The sequence below is a fragment of the Protomyctophum bolini genome (assembly GCF_963924005.1).
Source record: "Protomyctophum bolini genome assembly, chromosome: 4".
In the NCBI taxonomy this organism is placed as follows: Eukaryota; Metazoa; Chordata; class Actinopteri; order Myctophiformes; family Myctophidae; genus Protomyctophum; species Protomyctophum bolini.
The window spans coordinates 6,517,079-6,537,314 of record NC_137865.1 but is presented as its reverse complement, the minus strand read 5'-3'; the positions used below and the strand labels follow the sequence as shown (position 1 = coordinate 6,537,314).

Sequence of the window (20,236 nt, the reverse complement as noted above, 5' to 3'; positions counted from 1 at the left end):
GCTTTCAGATCATTTAGAAGCTTGTTTCACAAACGTTTGGTTTCTCTTATAGCTCATTTACAGGCTTGTACAGCCAAGGGGTCTCTTTTTTCACAAAATTAATTAAGTGGGTTTTGAATTTATGATGGGTTTGTATAGGAAGGGGGGCGTGTCTGATTAAATCGATATAAAAAATATAATAAGTACTGAATCAAGCAACTTAAAAAAAACTGTCCAGCGTGCTCACAAAAGCCCTGGGTGTAGGCGGTAAAATGACACCGGACATGTTTGAGAGGGAGATTAATGCCACCGTAATCGGATTGCCCTTTCTCTCTCCCTGTGTGTGTGTCGGTTCCTCTCTGCTGGTCGACCTCATCAGCCCAGCTGTGCAACGGAACGTTCCACAAGCACCTGCAGGAGCTGTACGTGCCGCTGGTGGTGCGCTACATCGACCTCATGGAGTCGTCCATCGCCCAGTCCATCCATCGGGGGTTCGAACAGGAGACCTGGCAGTCCGTCAGGTAAGAAGGCCCTCCTCCATGCACTTCATAATTATCCCCCCCGTTCAGCACCCCATGATTTGATTTGGAGTTCGTCATCAGTATTGACATCTCCATACCATGTGCCACAGTGGCTCTCAACCTTTTGAGAACCCAAAATAATCATATTTGAACCTGGGACCGCCACCCCACCACCACCACTACCACCCTCACCCTGACACTTTGAATTGTAGGAGTTGAGGTATTATATACTTTTAGTTTTGCCTGTTTCCACAGCTACGTACATCTTGTGAAAATAGATGAACTATACAAGCTTGGCGTTGTGAGCTTGTACAGTATAGGCCTACGTGGTATATTTCCACTTTTACATTTTTTTTGTCTCTTTTTTTATATATATAATTTGACAAGTCGGTGAATGTTTTGTTGATTACTTTTGATTCAATGATCGTCTTTTTTTCTCTTTTCTTTCTCTTCACTGTCATCTGGGCCGAACTTCAATCACGTGGGGAGAACCCCCCTGGAGGTCTCGACCCACAGGTTGAGAAACCACGTCTATACAAAACCAACTGCTACTTGTGTTAAGAGGCTCTTCGTTTTGTAGTAGGCTAGTGTGGGCAATCTCTATGGGTTTTTATATCTGTGGCACCGCAATTCACTATAATAATAGCCGACGGCAAATCGGGAGACAGGATACAATGTATTGCACGTGTTATTCTATAGACATTTTCACACCTGACATGGACATAAACGTTACTAAACCCTCCAAGTTTGTCTCCTGTCGTTGCTTGCAGTGTCGGTGAATATCAGTGGCTGACAGGAAATAAACTTGGACCCAAGCTGTTTCCTAGCAACGCAATTCCATTGGCAAGAGTATAATGTACTTGGATTGGTTAAAAAAAGAAAGGGAAAAAAAGGTGTATTGACACTGACTTGTCTATGTTTGTTATGGGTTATGCCATTCAACGACTCTTAATGGAATGTGAAGTGGGCAGGGAGAAAGGCAAGCATTTCACTTTCCAGAAAAATCCCTGTTTGCTTTGTTTCCTTTCTTTCTTCACTCCCCATTTTTTGACTCTCTCATAAGCGTTTGTTCTTGTGGTGGTGTGTTGCATTGTACGATGGATCTTTGCTGTTCGCTGACTCCTATTCCGACAGGACAATCACCAGCAATCTGCCGAGCGTGCCTCATCTTCCCAAAGTACCCAGCCTGCCCCTCACGCTGCCACAGATGCCCAGCTTCTCGGCACCAGCGTGGATGGGGCCGCTGTGCGACAGCACGTGTGTATGGGGGGGGGGGGGGGGGGCACGGGGGTGGCATGCATGTGGCACGGGGCCTCAAGCACGGGCCCACGTACTGGTCCCTTTTCCACCGGGGGAGTTGAGCCGGAATTGGTTCAGAACCCTAAACGTTTGTTTCAGAACTGGAACCATAAGGAAATGCATGTATATTTCCAAATAGTAGCCCATGCTACCGGGCGTTTTAAAAAGGAACCATGCAGCAGTTTGCAGTATAGGCTTTTATTTATTTTTTCTCTGGCCTGCACCGGGTCATTATTTGGTTACAATTCCAATTAGACTGAAAGAAAACTGCAAATAATAACCTGGGCAGAACCAAATTAGGCTGAAGAAACACAAAATGGTGTCAGACCTCTGGCGTTTAAAAGGCTATTTGAGGCAGGGTTACTATTTGGAAATATACAGTAGTTGTTTTTTCTTGCCCTGAACTGGGAACCAATGTGGGCGTGCCACTATACTACAGGTTAGAATTATGTAGATGCGATATAAACTATGCCAAAAAGCAAGTGGAGAATCATCATGGAACCTGGCAGGGTATAACCATTCATCAGCCCTCAATTACAATGTTTTCTGCTTAAAACTGGTCAGAATCACGCAAGCTGGTTCACGGCCGGTTGCGTGAAAGCACCAAGGTTCCTCCAAGAACCTAGAGCGGAACGAACAAGTTCTAGAACAAAGTTTTGTGGGTGGAAAAGGGGCCTCTGTCTGTAGCATGATGGGTGGCATGGGCACAAGTCCTCGTGGGTCACTGTGGCCTGGCATGGCATGGCATGGGGGGGAATTATGTTTCATTGTCTGTCTATTAGTGGATCTTGTGAATACACGTTGCAAACCCAGGCCGCCGTTGTTCTCATTCCATTGCTGTTGTTCTTTAGCTCTCTTCTTTTATCAGCAGTAATTTAAGCAATAAGCCACGAGAGGTCTCAGGTTACCGGGTATTTTACACTGGCTGGGGGCGTAGGCAGACCCAACGCGCAGCGGAGGGTCTTCTACCCCGCAGCCAGTGTAAAATACCCGGTAAGCTGGGGCCTCGAGTGGCTTATTGCTTTTCTAAAACGGTTACAAACATTATAGCAATATTAACCTAATAAAACTATTACATTCACAAAAGTATCTACGCTTTGCGCTACCAGAGCGAGCGAGCCAGAGCCACAACACTTCCTTATTTTGCTCCGCAAGTAGCCTATGTGACGGGAGAATAGCGCTTGATATCTTTACGGGGCTACCTGGAGCCACACATTCACAGTCATATGAGACGGGGCGGTGCTTAGACGCCCCCGCACGGCATGTGTTTGTAAAGCAATGAAGTGCTCCCCTTCCCCAGTTCAGCTACAAGGCTGCAGTTTGATACAAAGTGATTGAAGGAGTGGGTTATCGGTGAGTTTACAACCGGTCACGTGACGGTAACCAGCCAATCAGAATGAAGTATTGGGACTACCCGTTTTAGAAATAGACATTTTACTTTTAGTTATTTAACATTTAATTAGGTTTATCGTTGCTGTCAGGCAAATCTCAATATCCAAACTTATTTTTTCTTCGTTTGTCGCACGGACCCAATATGTGTTCATACCGTAATTCTACATATACAGACACATATTATGGTGTCCGTTTTGGTTCCTGTAACTGTCAGTCATTTACTGTAGCTGGGGGACCCCCCCCCCCCCCCCCTAAGAGCTGTTTGGAACCAGTGCACTTTACATTTCTGTTTGGCTTTTAGGCTTTGTAAAAAAGAAAGGTACACATGGCAGATATGACAAACTTACATCATTTAATAACTTTAAACTTTAACACATGAATAGTTGAAAAATAGCCGATACTGGACATAACGATCTGCAAGCTGAGAATGCATGCGTTTTGAGCTCGTAGATCAGCTGTTTCCACTATTTTTAAGATGAAGATTGTGCAAAAATCATAATCATAAAGCATTGTATGTAAGCATGTTGTAGCAGATTGTGTTGTTAACCACTTAAACCCCATACTTCATGGTTGATGGGTGTTTCTATAGATGGCTTAGTGGTCCAGGCGCATGCCACATTATAGGCTCTGGCCTGACAGCGTGTCGCGTGTTCGAGTCCCGTTCATGGCGACCTTTGCTGCATGTCTCTCCCCTTATCGCTCTCCCTCTTTCCTGTCCATCTTCACTTGAAACTATCAATAAAGGCAGAAACGGATCTTAAAAATAGAAAAAGTAATCTAATGCAGTGGAAAACTATAAGCCAGTCTGGCTTTATTAGCCAGGCTGATAAGTTATAGTTTTCCACTGCATTATATTTCTTTTTCAAATTAAGTCAAATTTAAAAAAATCTAATTAACCCCCTCAAGATGTTGGGTTTTAAGTGGTTAATATTGTGTGTGTGTGTGTGTGTGTGTGTGTGTGTGTGTGTGTGTGTGTGTGTGTGTGTGTGTGTGTGTGTGTGTGTGTGTGTGTGTGTGTGTGTGTGTGTGTGTGTGTGTGTGTGTGTGTGTGTGTGTGTGTGTGTGTGTGTGTGTGTGTGTGTGTGTGCGCAGTAGTGGAAAAAAGTACTTAAGTTTATACTTTTACTTAAGTATACTGCAATGTACAAACACTACAAAAAGCAAAAGTCCAGAATTTAAAATTGACTTGAGTAAAAGTTCAAAAGTATCAGTATTAAAATGTACTTAAAGTACTAAAAATAGAAAGTACTCATTATGCCGAATGTCCCATTTCAAAAACTTTTGAAAGTAGCAGAACTGCAAGCTCAACTTGTACACGTTGTACAAGTACAACATTTGTGGCCCTAGATATTGTAGTAAAACATTTGAAATACTAACATTTGAATAAAGTAACGCAAAATCACTTGTTACTTAAGTACAGTACTTGAGTAAATGTACTTAGTTACTTTACACCACTGAGTGTGTTGTCATGTTGGGTGCTGAAGACTGAAGAAACCACAACCATGTTTCCATTGCAGCTTGCAAGGGATAAATCTACCAGACATTTTGTGAGTTATGGCAAACTTTCTGTTGTTACTAAGTAATTAATATCAATTAAACTATGCAACGGATCTCTTAGCAAAATACATGCACACGATTCCCGGTGAAGCCGGTCGATTTGACACATGGCTCGAGTGTGTGCGGCAAAAACTGGCAAAGTATCACTCAATTTCAATAACAATCTGGTCTGGTTGCCCTGTTATAGGGCAACCACACTTAAAAGTACTGTATGAAATATCACCAGAGAACACGGGGTTTACGGAAGTAACCTGTGGGGCTTCAGTAGTGAAATGGGGGAGTGTCACTCCCAAATACACCAATGAGGTGTGTTTCTCTTGGGGGGTGTTCTCCCATACAATCCTAAACCGCCAGGACCGTCCGTCCGTCCGTCCCACCACCCCACCCGCCCAAACTCGTTCGTCGGAGTACTTCCATCTGCCTTTTCCTTGCCTCGGTTATTCCTATTAAAAAAGAAAAAAAAAAGCAATGTAAAAAAGAAAATGAAAAAAAAACTGGCACTTCGTTAGCGAGCACAGACGGGCGTGTGGGATCACTCCGTATCCCTGGGGAGCGGGGCGAGAGAGGAGAGAGAGAGAGAGAGAGAGAGGAGCGCTCGCTGAAGAGCGCCACTAATTAGACATGAGGGGGATGGCCACCGAACGATTAAATGCACCACGGACTTATCCCAAAGCGTTTATTCCTGTGCGCCACTTGTTAAGGTAACAGTCTTTTAAAGGCGAGAGTGACAAAAGTGAAGGAGTGGAGAGAGTGCTGTTTTTTTTTACCCCCCCCCCAGCCCAGCCGTCACTCCCGCACCCTCATGGCTAGCGTGTCATTCTTCGCCGAGCGGCGCTGTACACTTGGATGTCGTTGTGGCACCGAGCGTTCGCCCGTTGCCATGTGTTGCCATGTTAACCTGCACACGAGGGACAAGGTGGGGACGGAGGCCCATCTGTCTGCCTGTTTTTTTTTTTAGGAGTGTCCTCCTCGGCCTTGCCTGACAGTTGGCTCGGGTCGTCTTTCAGTAACTGAATATTCGAAAAGTGCATGTTTTTTCCTAATCGTTAAAGCGATGTTGGGAGTCGTTAAAGCGGTGCCTGAAGTCCTCCTTCCCACTTGTAGAATATGTATGACTATATTTGTCTGTCACATTTCAACGACGAGGCAATTCAAAGTGCTTCATGCTAATTTGCTAAACATGCAACACGAGAGAAAACACGTTATAGGACATTTGAATACAATGACAAAAAGAGACAATATGAAACAGACAAATTAGGGAAAAAAATTACATTGCAGAAAGAATTATTAAAAAGCTAAATGCCAGTAAAAAAAAAGGCAGTGGCAAAAAGAAGGAAACATTTTGGTTTGATTTAAAAGAACTGAGAGCAGACAAGCAGAGTTTTCTGAGAGGTTGTTAAGTGGTGAATAAAAACTGAACACCGTCTTTCTCCACGTTTATTTCACGACCCTTTCCCCCAGATGTCCCGAGAAGTCTGGAGTGGTTCAGGGAAGAAGCAGAGTCTCTCACCATTTCAGAAGAGAAAAAAAAACGTTACGTTATTTACTTATTTCGGACAAAGGTGCATGCAACTTTACTCTCCGTCTCCTACTCCTAGATTTGAACACGGTTCCCTTGCGCAAAGTGCTGATATGTTTTCCATTGAGCTAATGGAGCCAGCCTGCTTGCTCAGGGGATGAATTGACATTCGTGTCAGATCCTATATAATGTCTCAATAGAAGAGCAGGAAGACTCAATACCACCACCGGAGTTGTATGAGTTGTTATTGTATTAACATGCTCTACCATATACAGTTTGGCCAAAATGACATTTTATTCATTAAATAAATCACTTTCCCACCCGTGCACGAGTTACACGAGTTAATTGATTGTAGAACAGCTTCCCTCCCAATAATGAGTTGCACGAGTTATACAGTACGTTTTCATTGTTTCATTTGTGTTTTAAGACTTAATACATTTGAAGACTTATGGGGTTTCCATCGGACAGAATGGGATAGGTGACGCGTTCTGATGACGTCACCACAATGTTTTTTTCTGTCGCACTGGCATGCAAAGGGTTCTGGGAAATCGAGGCCCAGCCAATGCATTCCAATGGTGGCGCGCCGAGTCCGACCGAGATCCGATTATTTCCGACATTCCGAGAGACCCGACCCAGCCAGGCAGACATAAATGTGGACTATATAGAAATTATATAACGTATTGACCAATTACCATTTTATGATTACAGCGGGAGAGAGAGAAAGAGAGAGAGAGAAGCCCAACACACACTTATATTAATTTGATTTGAGCTTTGCTAGTTTGCTTTCACCTCGTTGAGGCCAACACTGTTGTCGGGCTCCGTGATCGTGACATGATGTGTAATTGCACGCCGGTGTTTTCATTCAAATCGGCGCAAAGGCTAAACCATTGCTGCGCTTGCTGATCCTAAATCAGCATAATCATCACTACGTAACACAGCCGTTCGTAACACTAACCTGATCCTAGGTCAGCCTAAATGATCACAACTTTAAACGGAACTTTTCTTCCCCTCCGTTTTTCTCCTCCGCAGCGATGTGGAGCATGAGCAGGACACATGCAGCGGACATAGAGAAAGAGTAGCTATATAGCCTCAGTCAGACACAATCACACACTGAATGAATATTTTATTAACATTTGCAACAACAACAACAACAAAAAAGCACAGACAGTTCACAGTACACACCGTATCCTACGGGTCTTCTCGGATCCACTCAGATATTATTACACATAACGATTGACAGACCGGGGGGACCCGGTGAAGAGTTCTAGTCCCCGTTACAAGACCGAGGGTGGAGCGCCACATAATACCGTCAGCTCCTAGTCCTTATACCGTGCGACTTGCGTTCCCCAAGCCGTGCTACTCACATACGCTGAGTTGGCGGTGCCCCGGGATCGAACCCATGACCTTTGTTGGGTTCCAACGTCAAGAGCTCTTACCAGGCTGAGCTACCGGGACACATGCATGCACGGCGCATAAAGATTAAAGAAGAAGTGTTACGTGTACGTTGGCGTACAAATTAAATTAATACAGTTCTGTTTACCTATTCAGCAATGGCTCGGCGACCTCGGAGGACCTGTTCTGGAAACTGGACGCGCTGCAGATGTTTGTCATGGACCTCCACTGGCCGGAGCCCGAGTTCGCCAAACACCTGGAGCAGAGGCTCAAGCTCATGGCCAGCGACATGATGGAGGCGTGTGTCAAAAGGTCAGAGAGGGTCAAGGACGGGGGGTGTGTGTGTGCGTGTGTGTGCGTGTGTGTGTGTGTGTGTGTGTGTGTGTGTGTGTGTGTTCTGTCAAGATTTTTTTACTTTGTTACGCCCCGCTCTTCATTTGTTATCCTCGCGATCACACCTACCTTTCCGAACCTCTGCAGGCTGTTATTGTGAGAAAATATACCTTTTGTTGTGAGGATTATTTACTTCTTATACTGCACAATAGTAGATTATGATGCAGAATAGCATGACTAATGCTGTGTTTATGTTATTATGTCGACAACTAGTGGAAGCTGCTGTTAAGGTGGTGTTAAAGGTAGGGTAAGATGATAGCAGTCTTTGCTATCGAGTGTTTCTTCAGTAACGGTCTCCCCAGCTCTATATTAACATATATGTTGCTAAGGACGGGTAATCGGGTATACTTGTCCTATTACCGGTGGTGGGGGGGGCACATTGACGCATTACTTTACCTGCAGGGTAACATCATCTTCTGAGATAATAATAATCCTGTGCCGTCACCGTGTAGTGTTTTGTTTCATTAGCGCGAACGTGATGAAATGGGCTGCAGCTGTTGATCCCTTGATGATCCGCTGCTGCGGACAGAGTCAACTTTTCGCGGCTGTTGTTTGGAAATCGGGAAACAGTTTGGCAGGCAAGATGTGTCGTTGTCACCCCTCCCCCGCACAATCGGAAGCACTAAAGCTTTTCAAAGAGACATATACCTGTCAGACGAGTAGGCTACAATACAAAGGCTGAAAGGCATGCGTTTGCCTCCTTGTTATGATCAGCACACACTATAGTAGGGAGGATTATCACCAAAAAAACCGAAAAGTGATATTTGAATTAAGTGAAATCACTGAAGATCCCTTTGAAGTGGGAGCATTAAGGTGCGAGTGTTACGGCAGTGATCCATCCATCCATCTTCAACTGCTTATCCGTAGTCGGGTCGCGGGGGCAACAGCTCCACCAGAGTGCTCCAGACGTCCCTCTCCAGAGCAACATTAGTGACTTTCTCCTGGGGGGGGGATCCCGAGACGTTCCAAGGCCAGTGAGTCGATGTGTTTCCTCCAACTGCGCCTTGGTCTGCCCCAGGGGGTCTCCTCCCAGTGAGATATGCCTCGAGGGAGACGCCGGAGAGGCATCCTAGATTCCTAACCGGATGCCTGAACCACGTCTAAGCTGGCTTCTTTCAAGGCGAAGAAGCAGTGACTCTACTGCGAGTCTCTCACGCGTGACTGAACTTCTCACCCTATCTCTAAGCCACCCGTCGAAGAAAACTCATTTCGGCCACTTATTCTTATTCTTATTCTTTCGCTCATGACCCACACTTCATGACCATATAGGTGAGAGTAGGAACGGAGATTGCTCGGTAGACAGAGAGCTGTGATATACAAGCCGTGATACAGGGGTAGTAGTACACACCTGTCCCCCCACCAGCAAAGTGCAGGTGTGTCAAATCCAATGTGGTATGCATTCAGTTTGGCCCAGTGTCTATGCAAAACACAATTTGTGTTTGGCCTGGGGGAGGGGTGGCAGGCGGAGAAGGTGAGGGGCGCTCCTCACTGGCAGATGAGCCAGCAGAGGTTATACAATAACAGTGGCAACGCAGAAAACTTTTAGGTCGGCGACGTGTGACTTAACGTGGGAATTTTGTCTCACTTTTTAGAACGAAATCCGCCTTCGACGCCAAGATGCAGAAGGCCAGCAAGTCCACGGAGTTCCGGGTGTCGCTGTCCATGTGCACCATGTTCAACGTGCTGATGGACGCCAGGGCGCAGTGCTCCAAACTCTGTGTGCTGGACGCCGGACAAGAGGTACGTTTGACAGACTGCTTTAACCACCTTCCCCCCGACAACTGCTGTGTCCATACTGTAGTTGTTGGAGCGTCACACAAACTGCAAACTTTAGTTTTTTTTCAACCAAGGTTCATGTTTTAGGTCAGGTGTGGGCAACTTTGACGATGGAGAGGGCCACTATATTTCCACACTCACTCCCTATAGGGCCATATATTACTGCGTCGCAGTGCGAAATCTTGAATTATTTTTTCCAATTTTTGAATTGGAATCCTGAAAATTAACATTTTTATGTACCGTAATTTCAAATGCCTTTAATTATACTTGTGTTGAAGCAATGAGCTACTAATTTAGTAAGTAATTAAAGCTTGGTCATGTTTGCATGTTGTGGAATTGTAAACGGCTGCGAAACCAACATATCAGTATTCTGACATTAACCCATGAGGGTTAGATAAAGTAAAAGATGAGTGTTAAGTTTTCTTCATTTGCTGCTTTCTTTCGTGTTAGGGATTTTAGCGGTTTTTGACAGGGGGGGGGGGCGGGGGCATTCGAGCATGGGGCTAAATATGTATTTCTTTACAAACTATTATGGCGATTTCTTTTTTTTTTATTATTTACTATAGTCCTAATATACCCCAGGAAATTACATTTGGCCACGGAAGATCACAGGATCTACTGAATGTGAAGGAGGCTGGGGGGAAGCCACACTGTGTGTCATAGGCTCAATATGTCAGTTTGACACATTCAGTAGATCTCGTGATCTTTTGTGGCCAGATGTAATTTCTTGGAGTTTAGTAGGACTAGAGTAAATAATAAATAAATAAATAGCTATAAAATGTAAAAATCCCCCCCTGTCAAAAACCGCTAAAATCCCTAAAACGAAAGAAAGCAGCAAATGAAGAAAAATGAACACTCATCTTTTACTTTCTCTAATAACAACCTAAAACATGAACCTTGGTTGAAAAAAACTAAAGTTGTCCTGTACTCACAATTTTGAAAGTTTCTCAATGATTTTTTGAAGGACTTCATGTTCACCTTTATCGGCCCTATCTAGCCTATACTGTACGTGAACAAGGCAGACCTTTTAAATTGTCAATTTAATTTGACAAAATCACCATGGCAGGGCACATGGGCTTCTCATTCAAATGGCAAAATGGCTGACAGTGGGTGTGCAGCAAGCAGCCTCTCCTCCTGCAGCCTTAGCTGCACTGAAAGCTAAACCCTCTGGGCCACCTCCTGCCTCGGCAGAGAGCTAAGTTCACAGCTGACCTTCAGCTCCTTCTCTCGCTGTCTCTGACTTGCATAGTGCGCAGGTGAATTGAATCACTCACTGATTCACATTGAGCCGCCTCTGAGGTGAATTGACTAAAACTGACTCATATATAGGCACCTTTTCCACCCCGGTTTGAACCAGTTTGGTTATTTTTTTCCCCCACCTAATGAATGATTGATTGATTGATTGATTGATTGATGATTTTATTTTATTTCACAGTATGTAATGGGTACATTTCAAACGAAAGCACACGCTAATGCAAAAACGGCTACTTTGAGGACAAAACCACGAAAAGCACTAAGACTAAGTCTAGAGTCTAATCGGAGTCCTCCATTTTCAATTCATCAGAACGTTTAAAGACGTACTTAAATATACACTTCTATGAAAAGCAGGAAATCATCATATAAAGAAAGGGAGGGGGGGGGGGGGGGTCTCTGCCTTTTCTACTGGCGGAACCAGTTCTAGAACTTCTTTTGGTGGAAAAGTGTCCATACTGTAAATAGTCTCTAAGAAGAAATGAACTGACTCACATTAGTGCCGCCTCTAACGGCATAATATACTCCATGGAGGAGGACGTGCACATTGATAATGTGTGGTATAGCTGTAATAATGTCGTTATAGGACACAGCTGCATCTTGGTTTGAACTGCGCTTAGTTTTTTATTGCTAAAGCTATTTTTTAAAGCTATTTTAGATAGCGTTTGCTGTCGGGATTTGCTGTCGGGGCTTATCTCTCTATCCATATTTAAACGTTTTGTGTTTTTTCGTAAATGAATGCCCTACTACTTGGCATACATACTATCACACAAAAGCATCAAATTAGTAATTGTTTGCAGGTGTCGCGTTCTGGAAATAGCCACTGGACAAGCTCACGTCGCAGACACCTTTGTGAGCTTGTAGATCGTCTATTTTAGTATAACCTGAGGCAGGCATTACAACGCCATCGTGGCCCACCAAAATAAATGTTTGTTTTGCTAAATCAACTGTACATTTTAGTCAAATAAAACTAAAACATTTCAGATGACTAAAATGGGACTAATATACTAAACAAAGTTTTATTCTAAAGACTGCTGTCAAAATGAACAGCAGTATATTATGTTTACTACTTGTATTACTACTAGTATGTTTATTGCATTTATTGGTGTACAGTGTTATGCATGATTACTCCCACATTTCTGTATGTTTATGCCGAAGGTTTTCTGAAGAAACTGTAGGAACCCCTGTATAAATGAATGATAATCTGAACGACGGTTTCTTTCACTTCCTCCTTCCATGTTTTTCCCATATCCACATGTTCTGCACGTCATTTTTTGAATCCAAGACTGACAATCAATGGGTAAGTTTCCATCACCTCATCGTCTTGTGTGTTTTCTTTTGTTTAATCCCAACGCCGCATAATATATTGTATTTATTTTTGTATTTGTTTATTGAGTGAATGAGTTGTATCACCAAGTATGTTTTACAAAAAAAAAAGCTTAACAGACTAAACTGCAAGGGAGTGGGTGGTTTGTCTTTAGACCTCATATATACAATCTACACAGCGGCTCATATCGTTATATCTTTGCCGTGCGTTTGTACGGTGGAGAGCAAGAGCAACCATCATACAGCAATGATGAAGTTGAACTATCAATACCTATGCTGGATCCATCGGAACGCAGGTTCTGTTTTCTATGTCCTGAAACGTTTTAGGACGAAAGTCGTACCAGGTTTGAGCCCGGCAGCGATTTTTTCCCAGTAGGATGTGTTAAACAAGACCTCCAGAGAGCGAGACTTGCTGACTCGGCGAACGAATATAGAAACGTGTAGAAGCAGATTCACCATCATAAGCTAGATTTTGCATAAACTTGAGATTTGATCATTGAACTTCTCTTAAAAAAGGGCATTTTCATATGAAGGCATTAGGCCATTTGATCCTATCTACACTGTTCGATTCCAGGTACAAAATGGTAACCCCCGTAAGGATCCATTTTGAACACTCCGAGTTACAAACCCACGAGGGTCCATTTTGGTTCCTGTTAATCATTTATCTGGGGACCCCCTGCAACGCCCCCTCAAAGACCGCTTCGGGTTCCCGGACCCTTCTTTGAGAACCAGTGTTTTAGTAAAAGGTCCCCCCTAAGCACATGCACACACACGCACACGCGCGCGCACACACACACACACACACACACACACACACACGACCCCACTTTGAGAACCAGTGTTGTAGTAGAAGGTCTCCCCACGCACACACACACACACACACACACACACACACACACACACACACACACACACACACACACACACACACACACACACACACAGGCACACACACATTTGCCTCTATGCCTCGTCCTGAGGGAGATTTCAATTTAAACTCAATTCCAAATACTATGCGCTGCATTTGAACACCTTTATCCAACGGCGGTTTGCAGCAAAGTGTCATTTAAAGAGATCCCTGTATTTCTGACATACTCAAGTGGTGAATGGGCGTCTGGGCCGTCTGCCATTAACCCGGTTTCTCCATCATATGTCCATTCAACACGCTAAACTTTCAGTACAGTCTGGAAATTAGTTTTATTCTATTGAGATGTCTCTTAAAAATGTAGACATCTCAAAATGTGTATAGCCGCTGGATGGGGCCGGATGATTGGAGTGCCAAGGCGAGGGACACACAAAAAAGACAGACAGACAGACAGACATACATACAGGGCAGTAATGCAGTATGAAACACAGGACAAAGGAATAGATATATAAAGGAAGAAAGTGTACGGTACCTGCAGATCGCCAGGTTTGGGAGGAGGAGTCACCAAGTTGGTGGGGAGAACGGTTCTCGAGTTATGTGGATTACTGAGACATACACGCGTACATAATATGGAGTTCTGTGTTAGGGCCGATTCATACTCCTATTTTAGAGCCGAATAAAAGTCGGTTCGGCGCTGTAGAGCCTACAATGTGACGTCATTAGATAGCACTTCTGTAGACTTAGATAGCATTTGAAACAGACTTATAGCATGTTATGTAGACAGCACTAGAATTGCATTGTATATAGTCATAGCACGCCATAGTACATATGTATAGCATAGTAGTATATATGTATAGTTTATATGTATAGTTTCATTATATAGATATTCCACTGTTACTTTCTTAGCTTACGCATGTTTCATGATAAATGCTTTTATGTGATGTATTCCCATGCTTTTGTTCTTGCTTAATGTAAATCGCTCTGGATTAAGAGCGTCTGCTAAATGCCTAAATAGTAAATTGTAAATTGTCATTTGAGGTTAAAGTCGACTCTTCGGTGCTACTGAAAATATCTGACGAGCCGAAATCATTTCGGCACTACAGCGCGCCGAAACGGCGGTAAAATAGGAGTATGAATCGACCCTTATAGGCATGCCCAAATATGGAGGCATGGAGTGTTGTGATGTCAGAACAGGCCAGCTCCATATATGGTGCAATAATAAAAACAACACCACCACCTATCAGGAGTCCTTGATTGGCTCTCAGCACTAATTGGACCGGGACCAGGATTTGCATGTTTTATGAGCTATTAATTAAAACACAATTAGTGCCGGGATTCCTTCAAAATAGAAGCTCGGGGTGCCGGGGAAGATACGGCCACTTTTACTCGTTTGGTATCGTTGAAAATGCGCTAGGACGTGTACAGTATTGCTTATGACGTGCCCACACGTCGTATACAGTATGGTCTGAACCAGTTAACAGGAGTAAATATAAATATACTGTGCATTTTACATCAATACGTGTGCATTCATCAATGCATTTAACTACAGTTAAATGCATCGATGAATGCACATACAGTACTGTACATCAAACTATTTTCAACCCATGAGAGTTTGCGAATTTTGTACTTTGTACAATTGAATCTACTACTGCAATACAGTTCCCGTATCCAGAGAAGCTCTTGATTTGGTCCCCTTAAATCAAAACAAATTATCACTGGATATAAAAAAAAAGAATCAAATGTTATTGTATTTACATAAAAATATAAAAAGTGTTGTAAATCCAACACGTGTCCGTCTATAGGCGATGACCCGATCACTCAGGTTACATCAACAACCTTCCTTCATGTAATTATCCAGACTATTAAAGCTGGAAAAACCACATTAGCCACGTCTGTAAGACAATATCCAAATCTATTGGCATTATTGGCAAATTCCGCAGTCTGGTTAATCATAATTGTTGTCTCCCAACACTTTATTATAGTTAAATGAATCCATATCTTATATATACTGCAATATAATTTGGGGAGCTACTTATAATACACATCTTCACAAACTTCATTATGTTACAAACATGTTACATACAGTGATTAGTCTGCTCATTCTGCCCCCTCTTTTCAAACAACTCAATATTTTACCAACCTTGGATTTAATCTCGAATTAAATACATACAAGTATTGTTCCATATGCAGCCAGTTTAATTTCCTTTGCCACGTAAAGCCTTCTTTGAGTTCAACAGTGATGTGCACCATTTCAGTACGATACAGGCAAATCATTTTCATCTCCCAAGGTTCCGTACTGGTCTGTGTGTCAGTTCTCCATCAGATACACGAGGGGGCCCAGGCTATATATGGAACACCTATACAGCAATCTCATCAAATTCTACGTCATTAAATCATTTCAAACATAAGTTTATAGGACCCAATTTAATTGACCAGATCACTTAATTATATGTCTTTGTATTATCTCTTCTTTTCTCCGTTTTCTTTGTTTTGTATTCTCCTATAAGCCCCCAATTGGGCTTTTTGCCTCATCCTAAGCGCTTTCCCCCTTTTTATATTTGTATGTTCATTGTATTGTTTTTAATACTGTGCTGAATAAATAAATAAATAAGAAATGAAAAACAACTCCATCTGTGTTTAAAAAAGGCAGACGCAGCAATGTTAATTGAGGTAAAGAGAGAGAGAAAAAAAAAAAAAAAGGCCTCAAGGATTTGCCAGGAAGAAAAAAAAATGTGTCTCCCCCGGAAAGCAAGCTGCCATTTTATACAGACGGGGGAGAGAGAGAGAGAGAGAGAGAGAGAAAGGGAGGAAAGCAAAATTGGGGCTTTCTTGCGTTGACCCCCTTGGACCCACAGTTTGTCAGCGATCTGTGAGCATTGTTGATTGAAATTTTTAATTTGGGGGTTCTTTAGACTGCATAGTGAAAGGGCATTGTCGCTGAGAGATGAACACCTACCCCCTCCCTCCCTCGCAGCCTAGTGTGAGCGGGGCGAAGGAAGGCGGTCTATTCAACGCTACAAATTGAGGCTCTCTCTTTCCCTTTCCCTGTTTTTTTTTTTCCTTTCTATACCCTCCCCTCCTTTTGGCCGGCGTGCTTTTTTTTATTTTTTTTCTTCTCCTTTTCTTTTTTTTTTTCCAAGGGAAAAGGTGCCATGAATATAGGAGGGAGGGGGGGGGGGGTGTTATGAGACATGAAATGGCGGATTAATTGAATCTAGTGTGAGCTCTTTGGTCGTCGCAGATGGACCAGTGCTTTGGCGAAACACAAGGCTAGCTCTAATTGTGGCCGAGGACAAAACGTATCCTTCAGATTCCATCGCCCTTCCAGCGCCGATGGGGAATGCCATTCAGACGCATAATGGCCCTATTAGCTGCTTAACTCAGCGCCGATGCTGGGGACGATTCTTCTCCACGCCTCGCTGGTCCTCTGTGTGTGTGTGTGTGTGTGTGTGTGTGCGCGTGTGTGTGTGTGTGTGTGTGTGTGCGCGCGCGTGCGCTGCATTACTATATGAGGAGCCAAATGTCCCCACAAGCATAGTAGAATTTTTCCGTGGTCCAGCCTCACAAAATAAATTGTTGATTTTTGCAATTTTACAATTAGGGGTTAGGCATTTATAGGGTTTGGGGTCAGAGAGCACAGATCTACAAGCGCAAGCCGTTGATTTTCAGTGGGTGACGCCATATATATAACTCGGTCAGAGTTGGGGTTGAAAGCGGCAAAAAGGATGGCATTCATAACACTGCCGTCCTGATGTTATGTCCTCACAAGTATACAGTAGTAATACAATGTGCATGTGTGTCATTGTGAGTCGTCTGACTCTGTGTGTGTGTGTGTGTGTGTGTGTGTGTGTGTGTGTGCGTGTGTGTGTGTGTAAGGAATAGAAGAGTTGGCTTGATCATACCAAGGTTTAGAATTGTGTCCCTTTTTACAGACTAAGAGCGACAATATTGTCTACGCTTGATAAAAGAATCAAGGAGTTATCCTTGATTCCTCAAAAAGTCATGAAATGTCTTTCTTTTTGTCCTCTTTCCCCGTCTCAGCAACAATACCATTCCAAAATCGATGTGCTGATCGACGAGGCTTTTAAAGACATGATTTCATCCTTGGTGTCAAAGGTAAATGTCTTTGCGCAGCCTTGATATTCCAAATCAAACCGAGATTAGTGCTGTTTTTCTGCCTCTCGATTATTATTAGTATTAGTATTAGTATTATTAATAAACAGACAAACATTGTGAAAATAGCCAATCTGCAAGAGGCGCGTGAGCTTATTTATCTGTGGAACCGAGTCAAACTAAATGTAATGCCTGTGAGTTCTTGTCGGGGTGGGGGGGTCCCCAGTTCAAATATGATTGGTTTTGGGGGGTCCCCAGTTCAAATATGATTGTTTTGGGGGGTCCCCAGTTCAAATATGATTGGTTTTGGGGGGTCCCCAGTTCAAATATGATTGTTTTGGGGGGTCCCCAGTTCAAATATGATTGGTTTTGGGGGGTCCCCAGTTCAAATATGATTGGTTTTGGGGGGTCCCCAGTTCAAATATGATTGTTTTGGGGGGTCCCCAGTTCAAATATGATTGGTTTTGGGGGGTCCCCAGTTCAAATATGATTGTTTTAGGGGGTCCCCAGTTCAAATATGATTGGTTTTGTGGGGTCCCCAGTTCAAATATGATTGGTTTTGGGGGGTCCCCAGTTCAAATATGATTGGTTTTGGGGGGTCCCCAGTTCAAATATGATTGGTTTTGTGGGGTCCCCAGTTCAAATATGATTGGTTTTGGGGGGTCCCCAGTTCAAATATGATTGGTTTTGTGGGGTCCCCAGTTCAAATATGATTGTTTTGGGGGGTCCCCAGTTCAAATATGATTGGTTTTGGGGGGTCCCCAGTTCAAATATGATTGTTTTGGGGGGTCCCCAGTTCAAATATGATTGGTTTGGGCGGTCCCCAGTTCAAATATGATTGGTTTGGGGGGTCCCCAGTTCAAATATGATTGGTTTTGTGTGGTCCCCAGTTCAAATATGATTGGTTTGGGGGGTCCCCAGTTCAAATATGATTGGTTTTGTGGGGTCCCCAGTTCAAATATGATTGGTTTGGGGGGTCCCCAGTTCAAATATGATTGGTTTGGGCGGTCCCCAGTTCAAATATGATTGGTTTGGGCGGTCCCCAGTTCAAATATTATGATTGATTTGGGGGGGTCCCCAGTTCAAATATGATTGGTTTGGGGGGTCCCCAGTTCAAATATGATTGTTTTGGGAGGTCCCCAGTTCAAAAATGATTTGTTTGGGGGGTCCCCAGTTCAAATATGATTGTTTGGGGGGTCCCCAGTTCAAATATGATTGTTTTGGGAGGTCCCCAGTTCAAAAATGATTTGTTTGGGGGGTCCCCAGTTCAAATATGATTGTTTGGGGGGTCCCCAGTTCAAATATGATTGGTTTGGGGGGTCCCCAGTTCAAATATGATTGGTTTTGGGGGGTCCCCAGTTCAAATATGATTGGTTTTGTGGGGTCCCCAGTTCAAATATGATTGGTTTGGGGGGTCCCCAGTTCAAATATGATTGTTTTGGGAGGTCCCCATTTCAAAAATGATTTGTTTGGGGGGTCCCCAGTTCAAATATGATTGTTTGGGGGGTCCCCAGTTCAAATATGATTGTTTGGGGGGTCCCCAGTTCAAATATGATTGGTTTGGGGGGGTCCCCAGTTCAAATATGATTGTTTTGGTGGGTCCCCAGTTCAAATATGATTGTTTGGAAACCCTTGCACTACACCAAATCTCTTCACAGAAAACTGATAATGAATATGCGCAACAACACGTCACATTTGCGAAATCAGCTATTTTCGGCAAACAATCACCTATTTTCACCAAAGGTTTTCCTATTATTATGACATGCACAAATGAGGGATGCTTGTGGTTCATGTAAATGTTGAACTCCTCCCCCCAGTTGGTCTGCGTTCTGGACGGCCTCCTGTCCAAACTGTCCAGATACGACGAAGGGACGTTATTCTCCTCCATCCTCTCCTTCACAGTAAGTAAAAGTAGCCGTGTTGTTGTTTTGTCGTCCCGGCCTCGTCAAGAGAACGACCTTAAAGCCTGTTTCTTTTCACGCCTATAATAGTTTAAAGAAAAAAAAAGCAAGGCGTTATTTTGTGGAAACTGGATCCTCTTCTTCCCTCCGTTGAACTCTTGTATCATTATTCCTCCTCCTCCTCCTCGAAGGTGAAAGCAGCAGCCAAATATGTGGAAGTCCCAGTGAGTGTATATTCTTAGTCTTCCGCCTTATTCACCACGTTGTGTTTCATTCATTACGACCGACCGACCCGACCGGTCGGTTTGCATATCTGTGTGTTTCCATGCATCCCCCATTGAGCCCGGATACAAAATGACAACACTGTGCAAATGCTTTCTTTTACATTGTGGGTTTGGACGTCTGCATGTCATATAATATCACACAATATCACCCCGTTTAAAGTGTTTGAAACATGAACCACTTCAGCCACTAATTCAACCTTCTTTTCTTTCTTCTTTAGTATCCCCTATAAAATGCTTAGACCTTTACAATTTACTCTTTTTTTTTTTGTTGCCAACTACGTGAATATATACAGTACCCCCCCGCCTATGGGACGTTATATACACACACACACACACACACACACACACCATGTATGAGGCGGTTAGGCCTGAAAATCTGCTTTTAACATTGGTCCGTCAGCCCCCGCACCAGGGTCTTTGTTTGCACACATTTACCTCAAGTCTCAAAGCCTCATAACTCGGAAACTACGAGCGTTGTCCTTGGGTGATCGGCATCCATCCTATAGTTCGGATGTCATTTGTGATGATTTTGTACCGCATCGCTCACTCTATAGTATTGTGGCTGTGGGTGTGGGTGTGTTTTTTGAGGTACTGTAGCTAGTCAGGTATGCGAGCAATGAGGGCATCGAGGGCCAGGTTGCATTTATACAATTTTGAAGGTCAAGCAC

The 20,236-nt window shown here is 43.5% G+C and overlaps 1 protein-coding gene across 1 annotated transcript in view; it reads left to right on the top strand.

Annotated features, from left to right (window-relative positions):
• cadps2 (Ca++-dependent secretion activator 2) overlaps positions 1-20,236 on the top strand; it is a 159,033-nt gene that overhangs the window by 113,974 nt on the left and 24,823 nt on the right. The window contains 6 exon segments of the mRNA XM_080760671.1: positions 359-500; positions 7,816-7,971; positions 9,645-9,792; positions 12,365-12,379; positions 17,312-17,386; positions 19,201-19,284. Of these exon segments, the coding sequence (XP_080616797.1) occupies positions 359-500; positions 7,816-7,971; positions 9,645-9,792; positions 12,365-12,379; positions 17,312-17,386; positions 19,201-19,284 (620 nt within the window).